A 17,300-nucleotide genomic window follows, 5' to 3' on the forward strand; every position below is an offset into this window, starting at 1 on the left:
CGCTTAAAAGACAAAAGTCACATGTGGTAGACAGTTTCACTGTGGAGAACTCAGTAACTCAAAATTTTTCTGACTGCTCTCACCACCACGCATAATTTACAAAACACTGAAGAACTCCAGGACTACAATATTGTTAATATAATGTTTGGTTATCCCAGGCATGTTGCTTCAAAACCGGAATCATTATGGTTAAAAGAAAAACCTTTAAATCTTGGGGTAGGAGAGGGAAGGAGTGGAAGAAGAAATTGGCTTCAGCTGGCCCTGGTGGAAAAGCAGCTGGCTTTCTGCAGCGGCCCCTCACCCATGTTCTACCACTGTGGGGCCGCAGCTCTTCTTTGCAGACAGCTTTGCATGCTGGGAATCTGGTGAGGAGCTCGGAGACTGGGGCTTCATGTGTCAGACACTGCTGTATAGCAAAGCACTCTAACACTCAGACTTCAAAAGCTGTTTTACTGTCCACAACTTTGTGGGTCAGGAATCTGAGAGCAGGGCCCCACAGCAGCGCATGTTTTTAGTGTCTCTTGATGTCCCAGATGCCGTTGGCTGTGCTGGATGTCCAGGATGGGACACTCACAAGGCCGGGATGCTTGTGCCACCCACCAGCTGAAGCTGTTTTCCTACAGACAGATGTGAACCTCGTGCCACTTTCTCACTTGGCCTCAGAATCACAGTTTTACCTTTTACCAGTTTCCTGGTGAGTCACTGAAGTTGGGCTCAGCTTTAAGAAGACGAGATATCACCACTTCATAGGAGGAATGTCTGAAATTCTGTGAAAATAGCTTACGAAATACCACAGCAGCCACAAGAGCATAAAACTGAGGGCGGGTTCTCAGTCTCATGAGAAGACGCCTTCCGCAGTGGACTCTGCTGTTTTAGGAAGACCAAGACCTTATCATGGCCTCTGTGGCTCACCAACTTCATAGTCTGTCTTGTACCCCTATCTTACACCACTTCCAGCCTTTGGCCAGGGAAGGGTGGAGGTGGGGAGATGGCTGTGAGGACACTCTGTGAGCGAATTCACATCACTTGCTTTTCACTTACATACAGAGCAGCTGATTGGCACAAAGTGGACCAGCACGGTTGAAGATATTGTCTGCGTGTAGCACGTGTTTCTTTCTTCCCACTCTGCACCCTGGGGGCTGAACTGCGCTCTACACTTGCCCAGCAGTGCTCTACTGCTGAACCACATCCCCAGAGCATCAGCCAAATACCCTGGCTGCGCCTGACAGGGTGCTCATCAAGTTATCCACAAATTCCCTAATAACAGAGGCTGGAGGGGCTGACAAGATGGCTCAGTGGGTGAAAGCAGTCTGAGGACCAGTGCGCGTTTTCAGCACATGATTGCAGTTTGGGATTCAGTTGGGACTGGAGCAGGTCTCCCGGAGAAAAGGTTATTAGATGCTCTGCATGGCCCTAAAAGGAAGACATTGGACAGCATGGGAGGAGCTTACAAGAAGCAGCACTGGGGGGATCCCAAGGTAAAGGTCACTATTGGCTACATAGTCTGTAAACTGGATCAGATGAAGCACTGCTTCAACAAGTGTGTGTGTGTGTGTGTGTGTGTGTGTGTGTGTGTGTGTGTGGTGGTGGTGGTGGTGGTGGCAGCAATTTCATAGCAGTAAGTCTAGAAACGCATGTCTGCTTGAGCATGCGCCTTGCCTTCTCCCTTCCTTCCTCTTCAGTGCCCTGTGTTTTGCTGAGACAACCCACCTTGTAGGAGCTGCTCTCCAGTTCCTCACTCCAACAGCTTGAAGAAAACTTTGCAACATAATTTTCTGCAGATTGTTTTCATTAACAGTGACTTGATTACTGGAAATACCAGCAACTACTTTGGCTACCTGACATGTGACATGTAAGGGGAGCCTGGCATGCACATTTTGAAAGACGTGACACAGGCTCAAGTGAGGAGCCAAGTGTATTCAGACAGTCTGCACTTTGTTCTAAGGTCTCTTCCCCTGATTCTTCCTTAAATATACACGTTCCCTTGATTTCTATTAGCCTCTTTGAAGGCTCAATCCAACCTCATGCTCTCTATGAGTAGCTTGAAGGGGGTGCTGAGAACCAAACTCAGGTCTTCCGCAAGAGCAGAGGACCTCTGTTCTTAACAGCAGAGCATCTCTCCAGCTCCAATTCTTTCTCTAATCTAGTTATCAGAAACGAGAAACTATAATTTCACAATGCAAAAATGAAACAGTGCTATATAAGTTAGATTATGCTGCAGCTGATGAAACACACACTCCTCCAACCGCACCCCTCCCCCGCACCCCAAATCACAAACATCTCTTGCCTTGCTGAGTGCAAACAATGGAGTTATATTTTTTGTTTATGGTGTGTCTACCTCAGGTCCAGAGCAGATGTGATCTATGGGGTGGTGTCACACTATTTTCTCCACATGCTTCCATGACTACTGTGGGAAAAGTGGTTGTGACAGGAGTCCCTCACCTACAATGAGACATTCCTTTCCTACTGCTAGACAGATCTCAGGGAGTTACAGACACACGAACCCAGCAAGAGCCAAGAAAATACAGGGCCTAGCATGCACAGCAATGAAATTTGGCCATGTATTGAAAACACTGGAAAGATATACAATGTAAGTTTAATGGTGCTTTCTCTGCATGGTAGATTAGACTGTTTTAAAAGCGCCGTATTTCCACATTTTCCCAATGTAGGGGAATGACAAGGCAATGAGGTAGAGAGGGGGATGAGAAGGGAGTGCACCTTTGTGAAGGCAACTGGAAGGGGAGGGGGAGGGGAGTGGGGCAGAGTAAAGGGATAACATCTCAAATGTAAATAAAGAATATCTAATAAAATAAGAAAAAAATATTCGTAACTCAATGCTCCTGCAAATGCTATGAAGCATAAATCACTGTCACGAGGAAGAAGAATCTCAGAAGGCAGACAAGGGGGTAGACCAAGAACTTGAATGCTTCAAGAAGAAAAGTGGCTCTCAACTTTCCTAATGCTGCCACCCTTTAATACAGTTCCTCATGTTGTGGTGACCCCCAGCCATAACATTATTTTTGCAGCTACTGCATAACTGTAATTTTACTAGTATGAACTGTAATGTAAATATCTGTTTTCCAATGGTCTTAGGCAAACCTGTGAAATGGTAGTTTGACCCCCCAAAAGGGTCTTGTAGAATTAATATTGCTCCCATGCAAGCTCATATTCGAATGTTTGTGTATTATTGTCAAAGACAGATGGACAATTCAGAATCAATATGCATCTTTTTCTCTTTACTGGTTTTGATATTTCTCATCTTCTATAATCAGTACTTTAGTATTTATGATCTCAGTTATGACTTTAGTGTTAAAAAAATGGTTACCTTTCCAGAATCTATGTGTGAAATTCTGAATGAAAATGGCCTCCATAAGCTCATATATTTGAGCGCTTAGTTCCCAACTGGTAGACCGTTTGGGAGGTATTAGAAGGAATGGTCTTGTTGAATGAAGTGTCTCACTAGGGGTGGGGCTTTGAGGTTCCAAAAATCCACAACACTCTCCACCTCTCCCCCACTTTGTCCTGACGTTGTTGTTTCAAAATGTAAGCTCTGTTACTGCTTCAGAGCCCTGCCTGCCTGCTGCCATGCTTTCGGGCATGGTGGTCTCAACAACTGTAAGTATTCCCCCAATGACACGTTTTCTTTTATAAGTTGCATTGGTCATGGTGTTTCTTCACAGCAATAGAAAAGTAACTAAGACACCACGCACACTTCTTAGCTCTTCTTTCAGTTATAGAACCCATCGGTTTTAGTGAGGTTTCACCTAGACCTCATAGTCTCAGGGATTATTTGGAGAAATAATGGACATGGAGAAAACATGTCCAAGCCATGAGCATTATGTATCGCTCAGGGCACAGGCACAGGTTCAGACTGATTCATTTTGCCAAGTGCAAGTCTTTGATAATCAGCTGGGAAAGAGAACACCTCTTCTTTCTTTCTCTTTCCATTGCCCTCTGCCTTCGATCTGTAATGCTATCAAATCTTCTCTTCTCTGACCTTACCTCTCCAAAGAACCAATCACAGAAGGTGGAATACATGTTTACTGGACAGTGAAAACAATGGAGATATGTGCATGTTACCTGGAACTATGAAGCACGGCATGAAGCATTAGCCTGCTGTTCCATATCTACATCGTGGCCATAGTCTGGCCTTTCCTCCTGTCACCGGTTCCCACCATGATGTGCATGTCAATTCCTCTGACACCAATTTTTTACATATTCTTGGGCTTCTCATCCTTATCTCCTCTAGCTTTTTTGCTAAATAAAAACATTATTTTACTTGTGGAAAAATAAAAACATAAAAAATTTTAAAATTCCATATTTCATTGGTAGAACTTTTTTTTTTTTTTTTTAAACTGTTTGCTTTTTGAGACAGGATCTCATGCAGCCTAGTTTGGCTTCAGGTTTCTGTATAGGTAAAATCCTTCTGCCTGAATCCTTCAAATGTTGGAATTACTGGTGTGTGCCATCCCACCCAGTTCCTTTTTTACCATAAAAATATTCTGATGCTGAGAGAAACGAGTCATATCTAGTTTTGAGAAACACACAGTAACCTGACTGGTTAGAATCACCTACTTGTAACCTTACAAGGCTGAGTAGTGAACACAGAAAACAAGCTGGGACCAGGATGTCTCTTTTCTACGCAGCTCTGTGCAGTCATCCTGAGCTACACTAACTGGTGACTCCAAGAAGTTTCCCAAACTTCAGTAGAGACCACACCCATTCTCCCATGTCACAGCATGACATGCTAGCACTGTAAGACAGGGTACACGGAGAAGGTGCCCACTCGTAAGTCAGACACATGGACAGACAGACATAGACTCTTCATTCTGTCATCTGTACAATGCAAATGGATATGAACTTGAAGGGTGATGCTAGAATTCAAAAAGAGAATGCAGGTAACTTGCACAGAGCACACAGGATGCCAAAAAACTGTGACACAAACACAGACATGTCCTGAGCTCTGTCCACAGCAAACAAAACAACACAAACGAAGGGACAAGCAAGGGATATTTTATTATATGTGTATTCTCAAAACAAAAACCAAAAGAAAAGACAGCCCCACAAAAATGGAACCCACAAGTAGAAAAATCAAAACTTTGCAGTGTCTCTAGGATACACAGGGTACCCTACTCTATGGAAACACAGCTGTATAAGGACAAATTGAATTACTTGATGTTACCTTTTGCTTCCCAAGTTAAAAAAAAAAAAAAGGCTACAGAGTAAAACATTTTAAATTGTTCTCTGATAGAAATTTACTGCACAATTAAACTTCAACTTACTCAAAGAGTTATTGTGTACTAAACTGCAGAAAATAGACGAGGCATTCAATAATCTGCTCACAATTAACAATTAAGCAACAGACACTTACAGAAATTAGCATGTATTACTTATTTGTTAAGCCTCCCATTTACAATGAGCAGATCATTTTCACTAACAGTAACTTGATTCTTGTCATTTAGGAGATATTAGAAAGTATTTTTAATGAAACCCTGATTTTCAAAAATATCTTCTTGGGTCTGAGCCACTATCCTATTTATCAATTTTGACAGTTTAATAAATACAGATGTTAACAGACCAAATCACTGTGCGGGAGAACAAAGCAATAGTCTACAGCAACAGTGGCTATTGCTGTCCACTGGGCAGCAGGTTAAGCCTGGGACACAGTAAACATTACAGTCTGGTGAACAAAAGTGGTTTCTACCAATGTACAGACCTATTGCTATCACTAGTACCAACTAATAAAGGACCGTTAAAGACCTTGTTGAAAATGAAGACTTGGGATCATTTTATTACATACTAGATCTAAGTCCAAGACTCTTGTCTAACATCCTCTACTTTTTGTTTCTTGTCTGTACAAATTTGCTTGAGAATTCTGGAAGGAGCTGACAGTAGCTGTTATGTGAGGAACTCTCTTAAGTGATCTGTTTAGTAACAGAGTCCAAATAAGGCAAAAAGCTTTGTCTCTTCAGTCAGTAAACTTGAGAATAAGTCTTTACTCTCTATAAAAAGTATGACCCCCTTTGCTATCTGACATGTGACACGTAAGGGGAGCCTGGCATGCACGTTTTGAAAAGACATGTGACACAGGCTCAAGTGAGGAGCCAAGTGCATTCAGACAGCTCTTCCCCTAATTCTTCCTTAAATAGAATGTCCCCACTGATTTCTACCAGCCCCTTAGAAGGCTCAAACCAACTACATGCTCTCTATGAGGCATGGGCTTTTACATCAGGAGGCGAGAGGGAGAGGGAGGGAGGGAGGGATGGAGAGAGAGAGAGAGAGAGAGAGAGAGAGAGAGAGAGACAGAGACAGAGACAGAGACAGAGACAGAGAGAGACTTCAGTTTAATCTACCACAGATATCCAAAAGTCACATTTTACAGATGCTTTTAGGAAAATAAAGCCACGCATGGCTCAGCACAAAACCACGTGCAGCTCAGCACTATTCCACAGGGCGATGACTCCGCCATGGTCTATTTCCCTTGCACGGGAAGAACCATAGGCTGAGCTAAAATGAACAGGGTAAGGGGAGGATTCTACCTTGTGGTTGAGAGACATCACCCACTCTCTTGTCCAAAGCACTCCAGCAATACACATCTCGTATAGTGTAAGGAAAATCGGTGAAGGATCATCAGTTCGAGTGGTAAAACAAAACCCTTTGGTCCTATTTCTGAAGACAAGAGCTCTCACAAACATAGAGCCCATTGTGCCTGGCTGCCTTCCTTTCCCCTGGTATTTGTGCCTTGTCCATTGGGGCATCATAGCTTTATTGCCTGTTATGAATTTTTCCCTCCTTGTAAGCCATGCTGAGAAAGTGACAAAACCTTAGTCCTATCTGGCAGAATGGCCCTGACCTTGATGTAATCCAACACAGTGAGATTTTAAACTGATACCCGTTAGCAAGAACCCATGGATGCTGTGGGTATTCACTATGGATCCGTTCCTCCTGGGAAGCAGTAGGCTCCACGGTTCTACTGGATAGTTCACGTGCTACTCTCTTCAACACAAACATACGAAATATCTCCAGGTAATCTGGTCAAAGATTGGACAACACATTTCATACATCTTTTCTAAATGTTATGAAAGTGATCATGAGTTAAGGATTACTGTACAAGACCTGACTGATGGTTTCAGCAATGGGCCACCAATTTATTCCTATGTCACATGAGTAACACTGGTCACAGCTACAACATAATATAAAAGCTCCAGGGTCCCTCTTCTGAGGGGGCATAAATTGCTACCGTATCACAAGGGCAGTCTTGGGACTGCACACAAATGTATCACTTAACAAGACTAGGCTGTGCCAGCCACTCCATGGAGCAGGTGGCTGGCACCCGTAAAAGTCTGCCATGGTCATGACTAGCTCAAAGAAAAAAATGTCAGAAGGCTTGTACAACAGCACCATAAAAGAAAGCTTTGTCCACAGAGCAGGTTTGGGAGAAAGAGATGAATATGTGCTGTCTTGTTATATGACAACTATAAAGGTTCACCCATGGGACACTGGCTGGGACAGAAACAACTGCAGTGAGCCAAACCCAAGAGCAAATTAGGACATGACCTGACAGAACAGGTATCTTGAAGAAGTTTTTCAGCAACTTGGTGTAGAAAACATTGTATGGCAAGCTTAGGCTTCTTACATCTGCCACCTCCCCTGAAGGAAAACAGACTCTTCCCCCAACTCCTGACTGCATACTGGAGTGCTTTCAGGGGCACAGGGGCTCTCCATGTGTGCTCATGGGTTTGCATTTAAGAAGTTCTAAGCACTGACCTTTTTGTTCAAACATTTTCCTTCTAAACCCTTCATTTGCTGGCTGTTCCCTCTTAACCATTGGTTCAATGCTCATGAGGCAGTTTTACTGAGGAAATTCCATGCCTTTGGAGACCATTATGGACAGACCTTTTAGGTGTTTGTCCTTGAAGATAGCTTCTACAAATACCCCAAAACACACCTTTATATATATTTTTTCTTTTTAAAAATATTGATTTGTTTTTGTAGGTGGCTACTGTTCATTTACACGACAGCGGCTGTTGAGCTACATGAAGGGTTTCGGTTCATGGATGTTGCTGTGCCTGACGTGTGACAGACATCATCCAGCTCCAGGATCAGTGTGGAGAAAATCCAGTTGCCAGGCTGCAGCCCACCACAGGAGTCATATCCCATATCTACAAGGAAGGCATACGGAGAAGGAACACTTACCATGGAGTCTAATGTCAACAGTCAGTACTGACAGCTTTTTGCTTTTTTTTTTTTTTTTTTTTTTTTTGGCTAGAAAACCTCCTTAGGACTTATAAATAAAGAAAGCAATGTAGTTTACTGACTACATTGAAAACAAAACACCCCCCTCCTCCCAAAATACAACAACAAACACTTCTAGGTAGCATTTTGAATCCTAAAAACAATGTTTTACTATAATGTATAAGAATACAAACTATGGGCTGGAGAGATGGCTCAGTAGTTAAGAGCACTGACGGCTCTTCCAGAGGTCCTGTGTTCAAATCTCAGCAACCACACGGTGGCTCACAACCATCTGTAATGGGATCCAATGCCCTCTTCTGGTGTGTCTGAAGATAGCTACAGTGTACTTTTATATAGTAAATAAAATAATTTTAAAAAAAAGAATATAAACTATGTGTTTCACAATTCAACTAAGTATAAAACATTTACTTTCAACTTCTGTTTATGATGTAGGGATTTAACTAAAAAATGTGATTATTTCTCACAAATAGGATAGGATGTAAAGGAACATTAGTCAAGAAAAAAAGGAAAGGCTACAGACAAAGACTAACAAAGACTCAAGACAGATGGGAGAGGGAACCCTCAGGCCAGCTCAGAATCCACAGGTTCCAAGAGATACCTGGCCCTCACTATCATGACCAAACCCCCACAGTGAATCCCCATCAGGGCTAGAAAATCACAAACATCTGTTTTGTCATTCAGGACTTTGAACAGGCAATTCATCGATGATAAAAAGCAAAGGCAAATGGCAAAGGTATTAGAAATGGCTTGAAGCCCATTCATAGCGTGAGGATAGCTCTGTCTCAGCTGAGATGCAAACAGGCCAGCTTACCTTTACAACACGATCTGTCCCACAGGTCACCATCAGTCCCCTCGCGATGTCCATGGACATATGGGAAATGTTATGTTTTCCTTCATGAAATGTTGCTAGAGAAGTCCGGCTAACAAAGAGAAAGACAGTTGAGATGTACCGACTGTCCCCAGGTCTAAGAGGGAAGCAATCCTTTAGCAATGCAGGTGGCTTACACACAATAATGGTGTTAACATTATCTTCAAAAAATATAGCAATGGTTTTATAATTAAAAGGGTACAGAAAGCAAGATAACAAAAGATTCTAACAGTAGAGGCTTTGGTCCCAAAGTTAAGACCTCGAAAAAGTGAAGTCACTCAGCATAAAAACAATTTATTATTTTCACTGGAAAGCCTGGAACACAAACATAAAAACACGAACCTACAGCACTAAGGAACCTATGGCTCTGGAGGAGTCTATGAGCAACGACCATTAGTAGACGTCCGTGACTCCAGCGAGCATCTGCCACCATCAGAGCTACGGTGCAGCTCACTACCCATGATGGGTGGGGACAGAGGCCTCTGCTACTGCAGCTATAGCTCGGGAGAAAGGAACAATAATGGTGGTTTTCTCTTAAAGGACGTGCCCACATCAGAAAACGTCTGATGAGGTCATCTAAGACCATCTGAAGCAAAGTTTTCCAGTCTTCCCTGTAACTAAGTTGGCATGAGTAACTTAGTGGAAAAAGGTCAGCCAGCTCCGTTACGGCTGCCCACGTACACAGGGATACATCTTTACAGAGCCCCGGGAGATGGGCCTGACAGCTGCTGGACTACTCCTAGCGACACTCATTCCTACTCAGAAAAAAGTCTGTCCCAGCTATGAAGCAACTTGAGAGAAACAGTAGTGGCCCAGAGTGTCACAAAGCTAGGACAGAAATTTCTCTTTAGAAATGGTTTATGTGTCTTGACGAGATGGCTGGACAAGGTAAGGCACTTGTCCACCACTCTGATCCTAAGATCCATATGGTAGAAGGGGAGATTCCACAAGTTCTCTTTGAACCTCCACACCCAAGATGTGACACATACAAGCCCAACCCACCCACAAATAAATGTAATTAAAAACAAACAAATAAACATTCCAAAAGACATTCCAAAGAGATAAGTGTATGGGTAGAAATCTCTCTAGAACCCTCTTGGGCTATCCATATTTAGATGCCCATCAGACAGAAGAGGGCAGTATGCAGTAAGACAAAGACCAGCAAGCACTCACTCCTCATCTTTGATGGAGTCATAACAGGAATCACAAACTCGAACCTGGAACTCAAAGCCCATGACAGGGTAACTGGACCTCTTGCTGCTGCACTTCCCACAGACGGCCTGCCCACACTTCCTGCAGTGATGCTTCCAGGGTGACAGAGAGAGAGACGAGTTAGCCTTGCGTTCATGTAAAGCAGGGAGAATGTGTCTGATATACTCCAAGATCCACTGCATCATCACTGACACTTGGGACACACAGTTTTCCAAATAGGTAAGGGTCTTCAAATAAAGACCCTTGTCCTTGCTTGCTGGACAATAGCTGTGTCTGTTGTTCCATACTGTCTGGTCCACAAAGGGCAACAGTATTCAAGCCAAACTTGAGCTCTCTTAGGAACCTGATCACTAGAGATTCTGGCAAGAAAAATCTATTCCTCCTTCAAAGAAAAAAATTTAAAGTAAGTTTTAAATAGTCCTCATGGAGGTATAATGTTCTTTTGGCTTTTCAAACTCTGATTCATGAAATAAGCTCCAGAACTTTCCAGAACACTCCGATTATTACTACTGAGTATAACAGACTTTAACCACCAACCCTTTAGTGCCTGCCTATCTATCTATCTATCTATCTATCTATCTATCTATCTATCTATCTATCTATCTGTCTATCTATCCATCCATCCATCCATTTCTCTCTCTCCTATTAATTATTAATACAGAAGAGTAAAATTCGCTCTTTGGTGTTTTCTTTAGAAGGAATACTTCACCAACTATAATGTGTGTTCACTGATACGCAAGCATCACTCCAAATCGGCTGTTCCAGAGCATTTCAGGGTAATAAGAAAGAAAAGAAGCCCAGCACTGGCTCTCAGTCTGGATGGGATCTTACTGAGGAGCAGGTCTTTGAGTGAAAGCAGTCAGTAACACACGTGAACCCTAATCCCTCACCAACGGTGAACAATCACTACTCTCTCACTTAGCCCCCCAAATTCATGCTCATCTAGATACATTTCACTGCAAGACTTAGGCATTGAATGAGAACCCAGTGCTATCAGTAACCCAGAAACAGGATAGTGGGAGCAAGTTTCTCAGTTAAAAAACAAGTAAGAGATTTGAGAAAGTGTTAATGAAAATGGTCCAGCTATATTACACAGGCCCAACTCGGAATGAGTTCATAGTCACAGGGGCAGAAAGCATCTTGGGGGGCTGGAGAGATGGCTCAATGGTTAAGAGCACTGACTGTTCTTCCACTGACTTCAAATCCCACCATCCACATAGTGGCTCACAACCATCTGTAATGAGATCTGATGTCCTCTTCTGGTGTGTCTGAAGACAGCTACAGTGTACTCATATACCTTAAATAAATAAATCTTAAAAGAAAGAAAGAAAGGAAGAAAGAAAGAAAGAAAGAAAGAAAGAAAGAAAGAAAGAAAGAAAAAGAAAAAGAAAGAAAGCAACAGGTAGTGTGGAGAGGACTGTCACTTACTTGTTAGTAAAGGCTTAAGGAATATCACTAAATTTCCTCATTTATTTAATTCTTGTCTACTATAAAACACTAACTTTAATAGGTAATAGTCCTAAATGCAAGCAAGTTCTGCAGTTTAACAAGGGATTCTGCAGCTTCTCCAGGCACCCGAGTTGTCCAGTACAGAACAAGCAGTGAGGAGCAGTGAGGAGCAGTGGGGAGCAGTGGGGAGCTGTGAGGAGCAGTGGGGAGCAGTGGAGCTGTGAGGAGCAGTGAGGAGCAGTGGGGAGCAGTGGGGAGCAGTGGGGAGCAGTGGGGAGCAGTGAGGAGCAGTGGGGAGCAGTAGAGCAGTGAGGAGCAGTGGGGAGCAGTGGGGAGCAGTGAGGAGCAGTGGGGAGCAGTGAGGAGCAGTGGGGAACAGTGAGGAGCAGTGGGGAGCAGTAGAGCAGTGGGGAGCAGTGGGGAGCAGTGAGGAACAGTGAGGAGCAGTGGGGAGCAGTGGGGAGCAGTGGGGAGCAGTGAGGAACAGTGAGGAGCAGTGGGGAGCAGTGGGGAGCAGTGGGGAGCAGTGGGGAGCAGTGAGGAACAGTGGGGAGCAGTGGGGAGCAGTGGGGAGCAGTGGGGAGCAGTGAGGAACAGTGAGGAGCAGTGGGGAGCAGTGGGGAGCAGTGGGGAGCAGTGAGGAACAGTGAGGAGCAGTGGGGAGCAGTGAGGAGCAGTGAGGAACGAGGTCACAGGCCCCAGCACAGGCCACACTATCAGTCACATGACAGTGATGTAAAACAACAGAGTAACCACATTTCTAAAATTCGAATTAGCGATAAAAATGGTAAGATACAAAATTCTTCCAGAAGGAATAAACACTGGCTACTTACCTGCCTCAGCCCCAGAGTCTTCGTGTCCCACATCTGTTTTATATTCCAGAAAAAGGGCTGCTCACACTTCTGACAGGAATCGCTTTCTAACCACTGAGGGGCCTGGGGGGCAGCAGGAAGGCAAAGGCAACATCAGTGTGTCTACATTAGCATTTCAGACATTAGCACAGAGTTCTAAAACCTTCTGGAGTTGATGTTTCTTTTAATTTCCACAATGTATCTTAGCTGAGGTTCCCATGATCAATACCATGGTGTTTAGGTTCTCTGTTGTTGTTTTTACACGGTTGGCTGCTTTTAAGAGATGGTCTCACTACATAGTCTGGCTGGCCTGAAACTTGCAGCAACCCTCCTGCCTCAGCCTCTCAAGTGCTACAATTACAGGGATGCACCACCGCCCTCCACTCATGCTTCTGCTTTGGCTGAGATGATTTAAGCAATGCTTATAGGGCTGTACAATTTGTAACCTACAAAGAAGAGAATAATTAGAACCTTTAATATAGCTTATATATTTCTTTTTTTATACTAAAGTTATCATTGCTCTGTTTGGGCATCATGCGGATAGACTCACACCTCCTCCCACTCTGCCCAGTCCTCAGGAGCAGGTCCACTCCTCCTGCCACCGAGCAGTGAGCTTTGCTGTTCTCTTCCCCCACAGTGACCACACTGTTATCTTCACATACCACCACCTGCCACACAGCCCTTCTAAGTGCATTTCTGTTGAAACAGAAATCCAAGTGTCAAAGACACTTATTAGGAATGTAGCAAACACTTCTCTAAACAAACAAACCAAAAGAGAGAGAACTTGGTTGTAAGACAAAATTTTTAAAGTGTTTCAGCATTTGATGATACAGGGGCAAAACAAGAATGATAGGGATGTCTATTTTCTATAAGTGAATCCAGAGATCATGGAATAAAAAAACCATTGTCTTGATCCTAATGTTACCTACCACCCAAGAAAAGGAAGAGAATCACAAGTCCTGAGCCATGTAGCTTCTGGGAGAAAGAGGCAGTGATCAGTGATACTCTAGAGAAAGTTGACCTCAGTCAGGTTGCTTTTTACAGCTTTCTTCCTACTTCTTCAAAACTCTGGGCCTCCCTAGTTCTTATTTTAGACATGCCACTAAAATGTTTCTATGTACAACAGCCTTTAGGAAGGGTAAGGCACACAGAGATACCCAGAGGCAGCTGAGACAGGACGGTCTCTAGATGCTGGGATCAAGAGGGGAAGCCCGAGAATGATGGACAGATGTGTGCATGTCCTCACCCGGACACGGAAGAACGTCTGTCTGCAAGACCAGCAGAGGTGATAGTGGTGTGGGTAAGGTTTGGGGACACGGCCTGGAAACAGTGTTCCTCTGGGAAGCAGAGCAGAACAGGGAAGATATGCAGGTGTTACATCTAATGTAAGCCAAGTGCAGGTCCTGCAGCTGTGGGTGCAGTCAGCATCGGCTTCATCACGACAGCTGTCTCCAAATCCAGTGAGACTTGTGTGTAGAGCCGTTACAGCAGGACAAATGCACATGAAAGCTACAGGAAAGTCAGTGTTCAGTTTTCTTCCTGAGTGTGGAAGGAGCTTTGATGAGAGACTTCAACTGTTCATGGGCTCCAGAAACCTGCTTTAGTTACCATGCTGAACTGTCATTCTCCTTAGCCACAAACTGCCAATTTGTCAATTAACGACAAAAGTGTCTCCCTCCCTCCCTCTCTTTCTAAGATGGGTTTTCTGTGTAGCCCTGGCTGTCCTGTAACTCACTCTCTAGACCAGGTAGCCTCAATCTTAAGAGTTAAGCAGTGGTGTGCAGGCACAAGGAAAGCATGTGCAGTTTGGACATTTTCCTCTAAATGCCATCCCTTAGGAAGGCTGAGCATTTGAAGAGCTGTTTAGTTCCCTGGACATCCCTTTCACATGCAAGTCAAGCAACCTGTCAACTGATTCCCAAGTAACTCAGTTTGAATTCTCCATTTCTTTCTCACAGAGTGGTTCCAATAGCTCAGCCTCGGGGTCAGATCCCAAACATGCTAGCCTAGCTTTCCCACTTTGTAGCTGTGTCCCCCACTTCCTTGTCTGGTACAGTCCCTGTAAGGCCGTGGGACTAAGAGGATATTAATGTGTAAGTGTTCTCAATGGTACCTGATGTACAAAGGTGCCTTAAGTCCCAGCCGCACACAGTGCTTCATGTGCTTAAACAACCGAATCTACGCAGCAAGCACAGGGGTCCAGAGCATCACTACTGCCATTGTTCAGGCAAAGAAACTGTGGCTTACAGCCTGGAGCAACTATCTACAGTAAGACAGAAGCTGAAGACCACAGGAAATCCACAAGGCTGGTCTATCTTTCCCTTTCTTCAAATTACATAATGGTGAACTGTAATTGTGCATGTAAGAAAAGAAATATATAGTCCTGTCTATAAAAGTGCTTCCTGTGTGGCAGAAATGACTTCCTGTTAGTCATCTCTCTAAGGGAGTAGGGAGCAAATTATATCAAAATGAGTAGATACTCACTTTTCCTAGCTGGGGAAATGTGATGCAAAGGTGAGCAGCCCTGTCTATGAGGTCTGACCCTGCCAGAGATCCCACTTTCTGACTGCATTTTCTGAAAGAATGTACGAAGGATAACAAAGGTGTCATGAAAGCACAGTGAATGAAGCCATGAGAGCATCCTCCCGCTCACATCTCTGCTCTCTCAGAGTAAGACTGGGGAACGACAGACCCAGGAAACAGAGCAGCACACCAGCCATTCCTGGTATGTATAGCTAGAGCTGGAGGAACAAAGAACAGTCCTAGCAGACCTCTGCAAGGAAAGTCCCATCATGCAGCAGTACAGAGCTGGAACTAAGTATGAGGGGCAACACACCACTCCAAAAGAGTTTTAGAATGTATAAAACCAAAAGTTAATCAGCAGCCGTGTAACCAGAGTTTCCTGTTCGGCTTGCCATACAAAGCTGCCAGGAAACCAGCTAATTAGTATACCTTTGAATTAGGCAGCACATTTTATCAGTTATGAGGACTTCTGTTTTCTTTATGGAATGGCCAGTTTCTTGTGGGTAAAAAGCTAAAATCTGTTTTCTACAAACTAAACCTCTTGATCAGTACTTATGATACATATTAAAAACTAAAGTTTATTCAGTGAGAAGTGTAGATACTATGATGAAACACAAAGTAGAGCCATGCACAGAAACTTGTAGGTGAGCTTTGGATTAACAGCACCCACTGTGGTGGCACAGAGGGCACACTTAACCACACAATGACTACAGACAGTACAGGGAATACATATGACACCATGTAACACATTCTGTTACAATGCAAGGAAAGGGAAGGGAAGGAAAGGGGAGGAGAGGGAATGGAAGAAGAGGGAAGGGAAGGGAAAGGAAGAAAAACTCATTCACCAGAAGTAGGTAGGAGCCTTACTGTGCGAGCAAGAGAACCTGAATTCAGATCCACAGCTCTCTCATTAATGACAGACACAGTTACACACTACACTCCAGTGAGGGGTGGTCAAGAGAGAGAGACAGGGTTGCTTGGATTTGCTGTCCAGCCAGCCTAGCCAAAATCTGTGAATTCTAGGTTCAGTGAGAGATCATTCTCAAGGGAGAAAGCAAAGAAGATAGGGAAGATAGATCAGGGCACTTGATGTCATCCCTTGGCCTCTACATGTGCATATGAGTGTGTGTGTGTGTGTGTGTGTGTGTGTGTGTGTGCGCGCGCACACGCGTGTGTGTGTGCGTTGTCAGACAGTATGGCCACCCTGTAAGTGTTTCTGGAGTGGACCTGTCTTTACCATCTGTTGTCCTTTGCATCCACTTCTGCTATCACCATTACGAGCCATCGATGTCACTGAGCAAAGACAGACCTCACAGGTGGCAGCAGAGACGAGCAGGAGATCCTTCCTGGAAGCCATCTGATGAGAGCTATAAAAAGCCTATGGATTATGGATGTACACATCCCTCTACCAGATCTATTTTCAGAAATTTGCATGGGATGAATAATTGAAGAACCTCATGATGACAAGGTCAAGCAGAGTCACTGTGGTGTCACTCAAAAGAGCAGACAAACTCTAAAGAAATGGAAGCACCTTAGATATCCTCTTAAGCAATGATTTCACTTTATAGAAAAGGAACTAGATATTCAGAGACTAAAACCCATATGTAGACTTATCCACACTACTTAGTGGCTCAAAGAAATTTAAAAATCAGATTGCCTTTAAAGAAAAATGTATCTGTTTAGACTCAGTGGAAGATAGCCCAGTACAAAATGAAAGCAGAGGACAGAGGTGCATTTTCCCCATGACAACAGCCGCCTGGCTATGTTTGCCCTGTGACATCCTTCTCAGGGCTTCCAAGCTGTAATGCTCTGGAGGTACATGAATACTGTGCAAGACCTCCAGGAGTCCAAATCTGTGGATAAGCTAGAAGGCTGTTAGTTGCAAAGAGTCCTCCAAGCTGATATTCAACCTGAATGCTGCCTATCTGTTCAACAGTACCAGACACTCTCACCTAGGACACAATATGGCACAGCAGAGAAGGCTGGAAAGGCTGAGTCAGCAAAGTGCTTCCCATGAGTCCCTACCTCAGGAGCTCACACAAATAGCCAGATATGGTGGTATATGCCTGTGAGCCCAGTGCTGGAAAGCTGGAGACCAACCAGTCTAGTGAAATCAGTGCCAGACTTGGTGTCTCAAACAG

General features: G+C 44.0%; 1 protein-coding gene across 1 annotated transcript in view; it reads right to left on the reverse strand.

Annotated features, from left to right (window-relative positions):
* Positions 1-5,006: 5,006 nt before the first annotated feature.
* WDFY1 (WD repeat and FYVE domain containing 1) overlaps positions 5,007-17,300 on the reverse strand; it is a 48,068-nt gene continuing 35,774 nt past the window's right edge. The window contains exons 9-12 of the mRNA XM_080933043.1: positions 12,619-12,720; positions 10,298-10,428; positions 9,068-9,176; positions 5,007-8,162 (exon numbers count right to left, since the gene is read on the reverse strand). Of these exons, the coding sequence (XP_080789169.1) occupies positions 8,103-8,162; positions 9,068-9,176; positions 10,298-10,428; positions 12,619-12,720 (402 nt within the window). The 3' untranslated portion in view covers positions 5,007-8,102. The remainder of the gene's footprint in view (positions 8,163-9,067; positions 9,177-10,297; positions 10,429-12,618; positions 12,721-17,300) is intronic.

This window comes from Micromys minutus (genome assembly GCF_963924665.1).
Source record: "Micromys minutus genome assembly, chromosome: 19".
Taxonomy (NCBI): domain Eukaryota; kingdom Metazoa; phylum Chordata; class Mammalia; order Rodentia; family Muridae; genus Micromys; species Micromys minutus.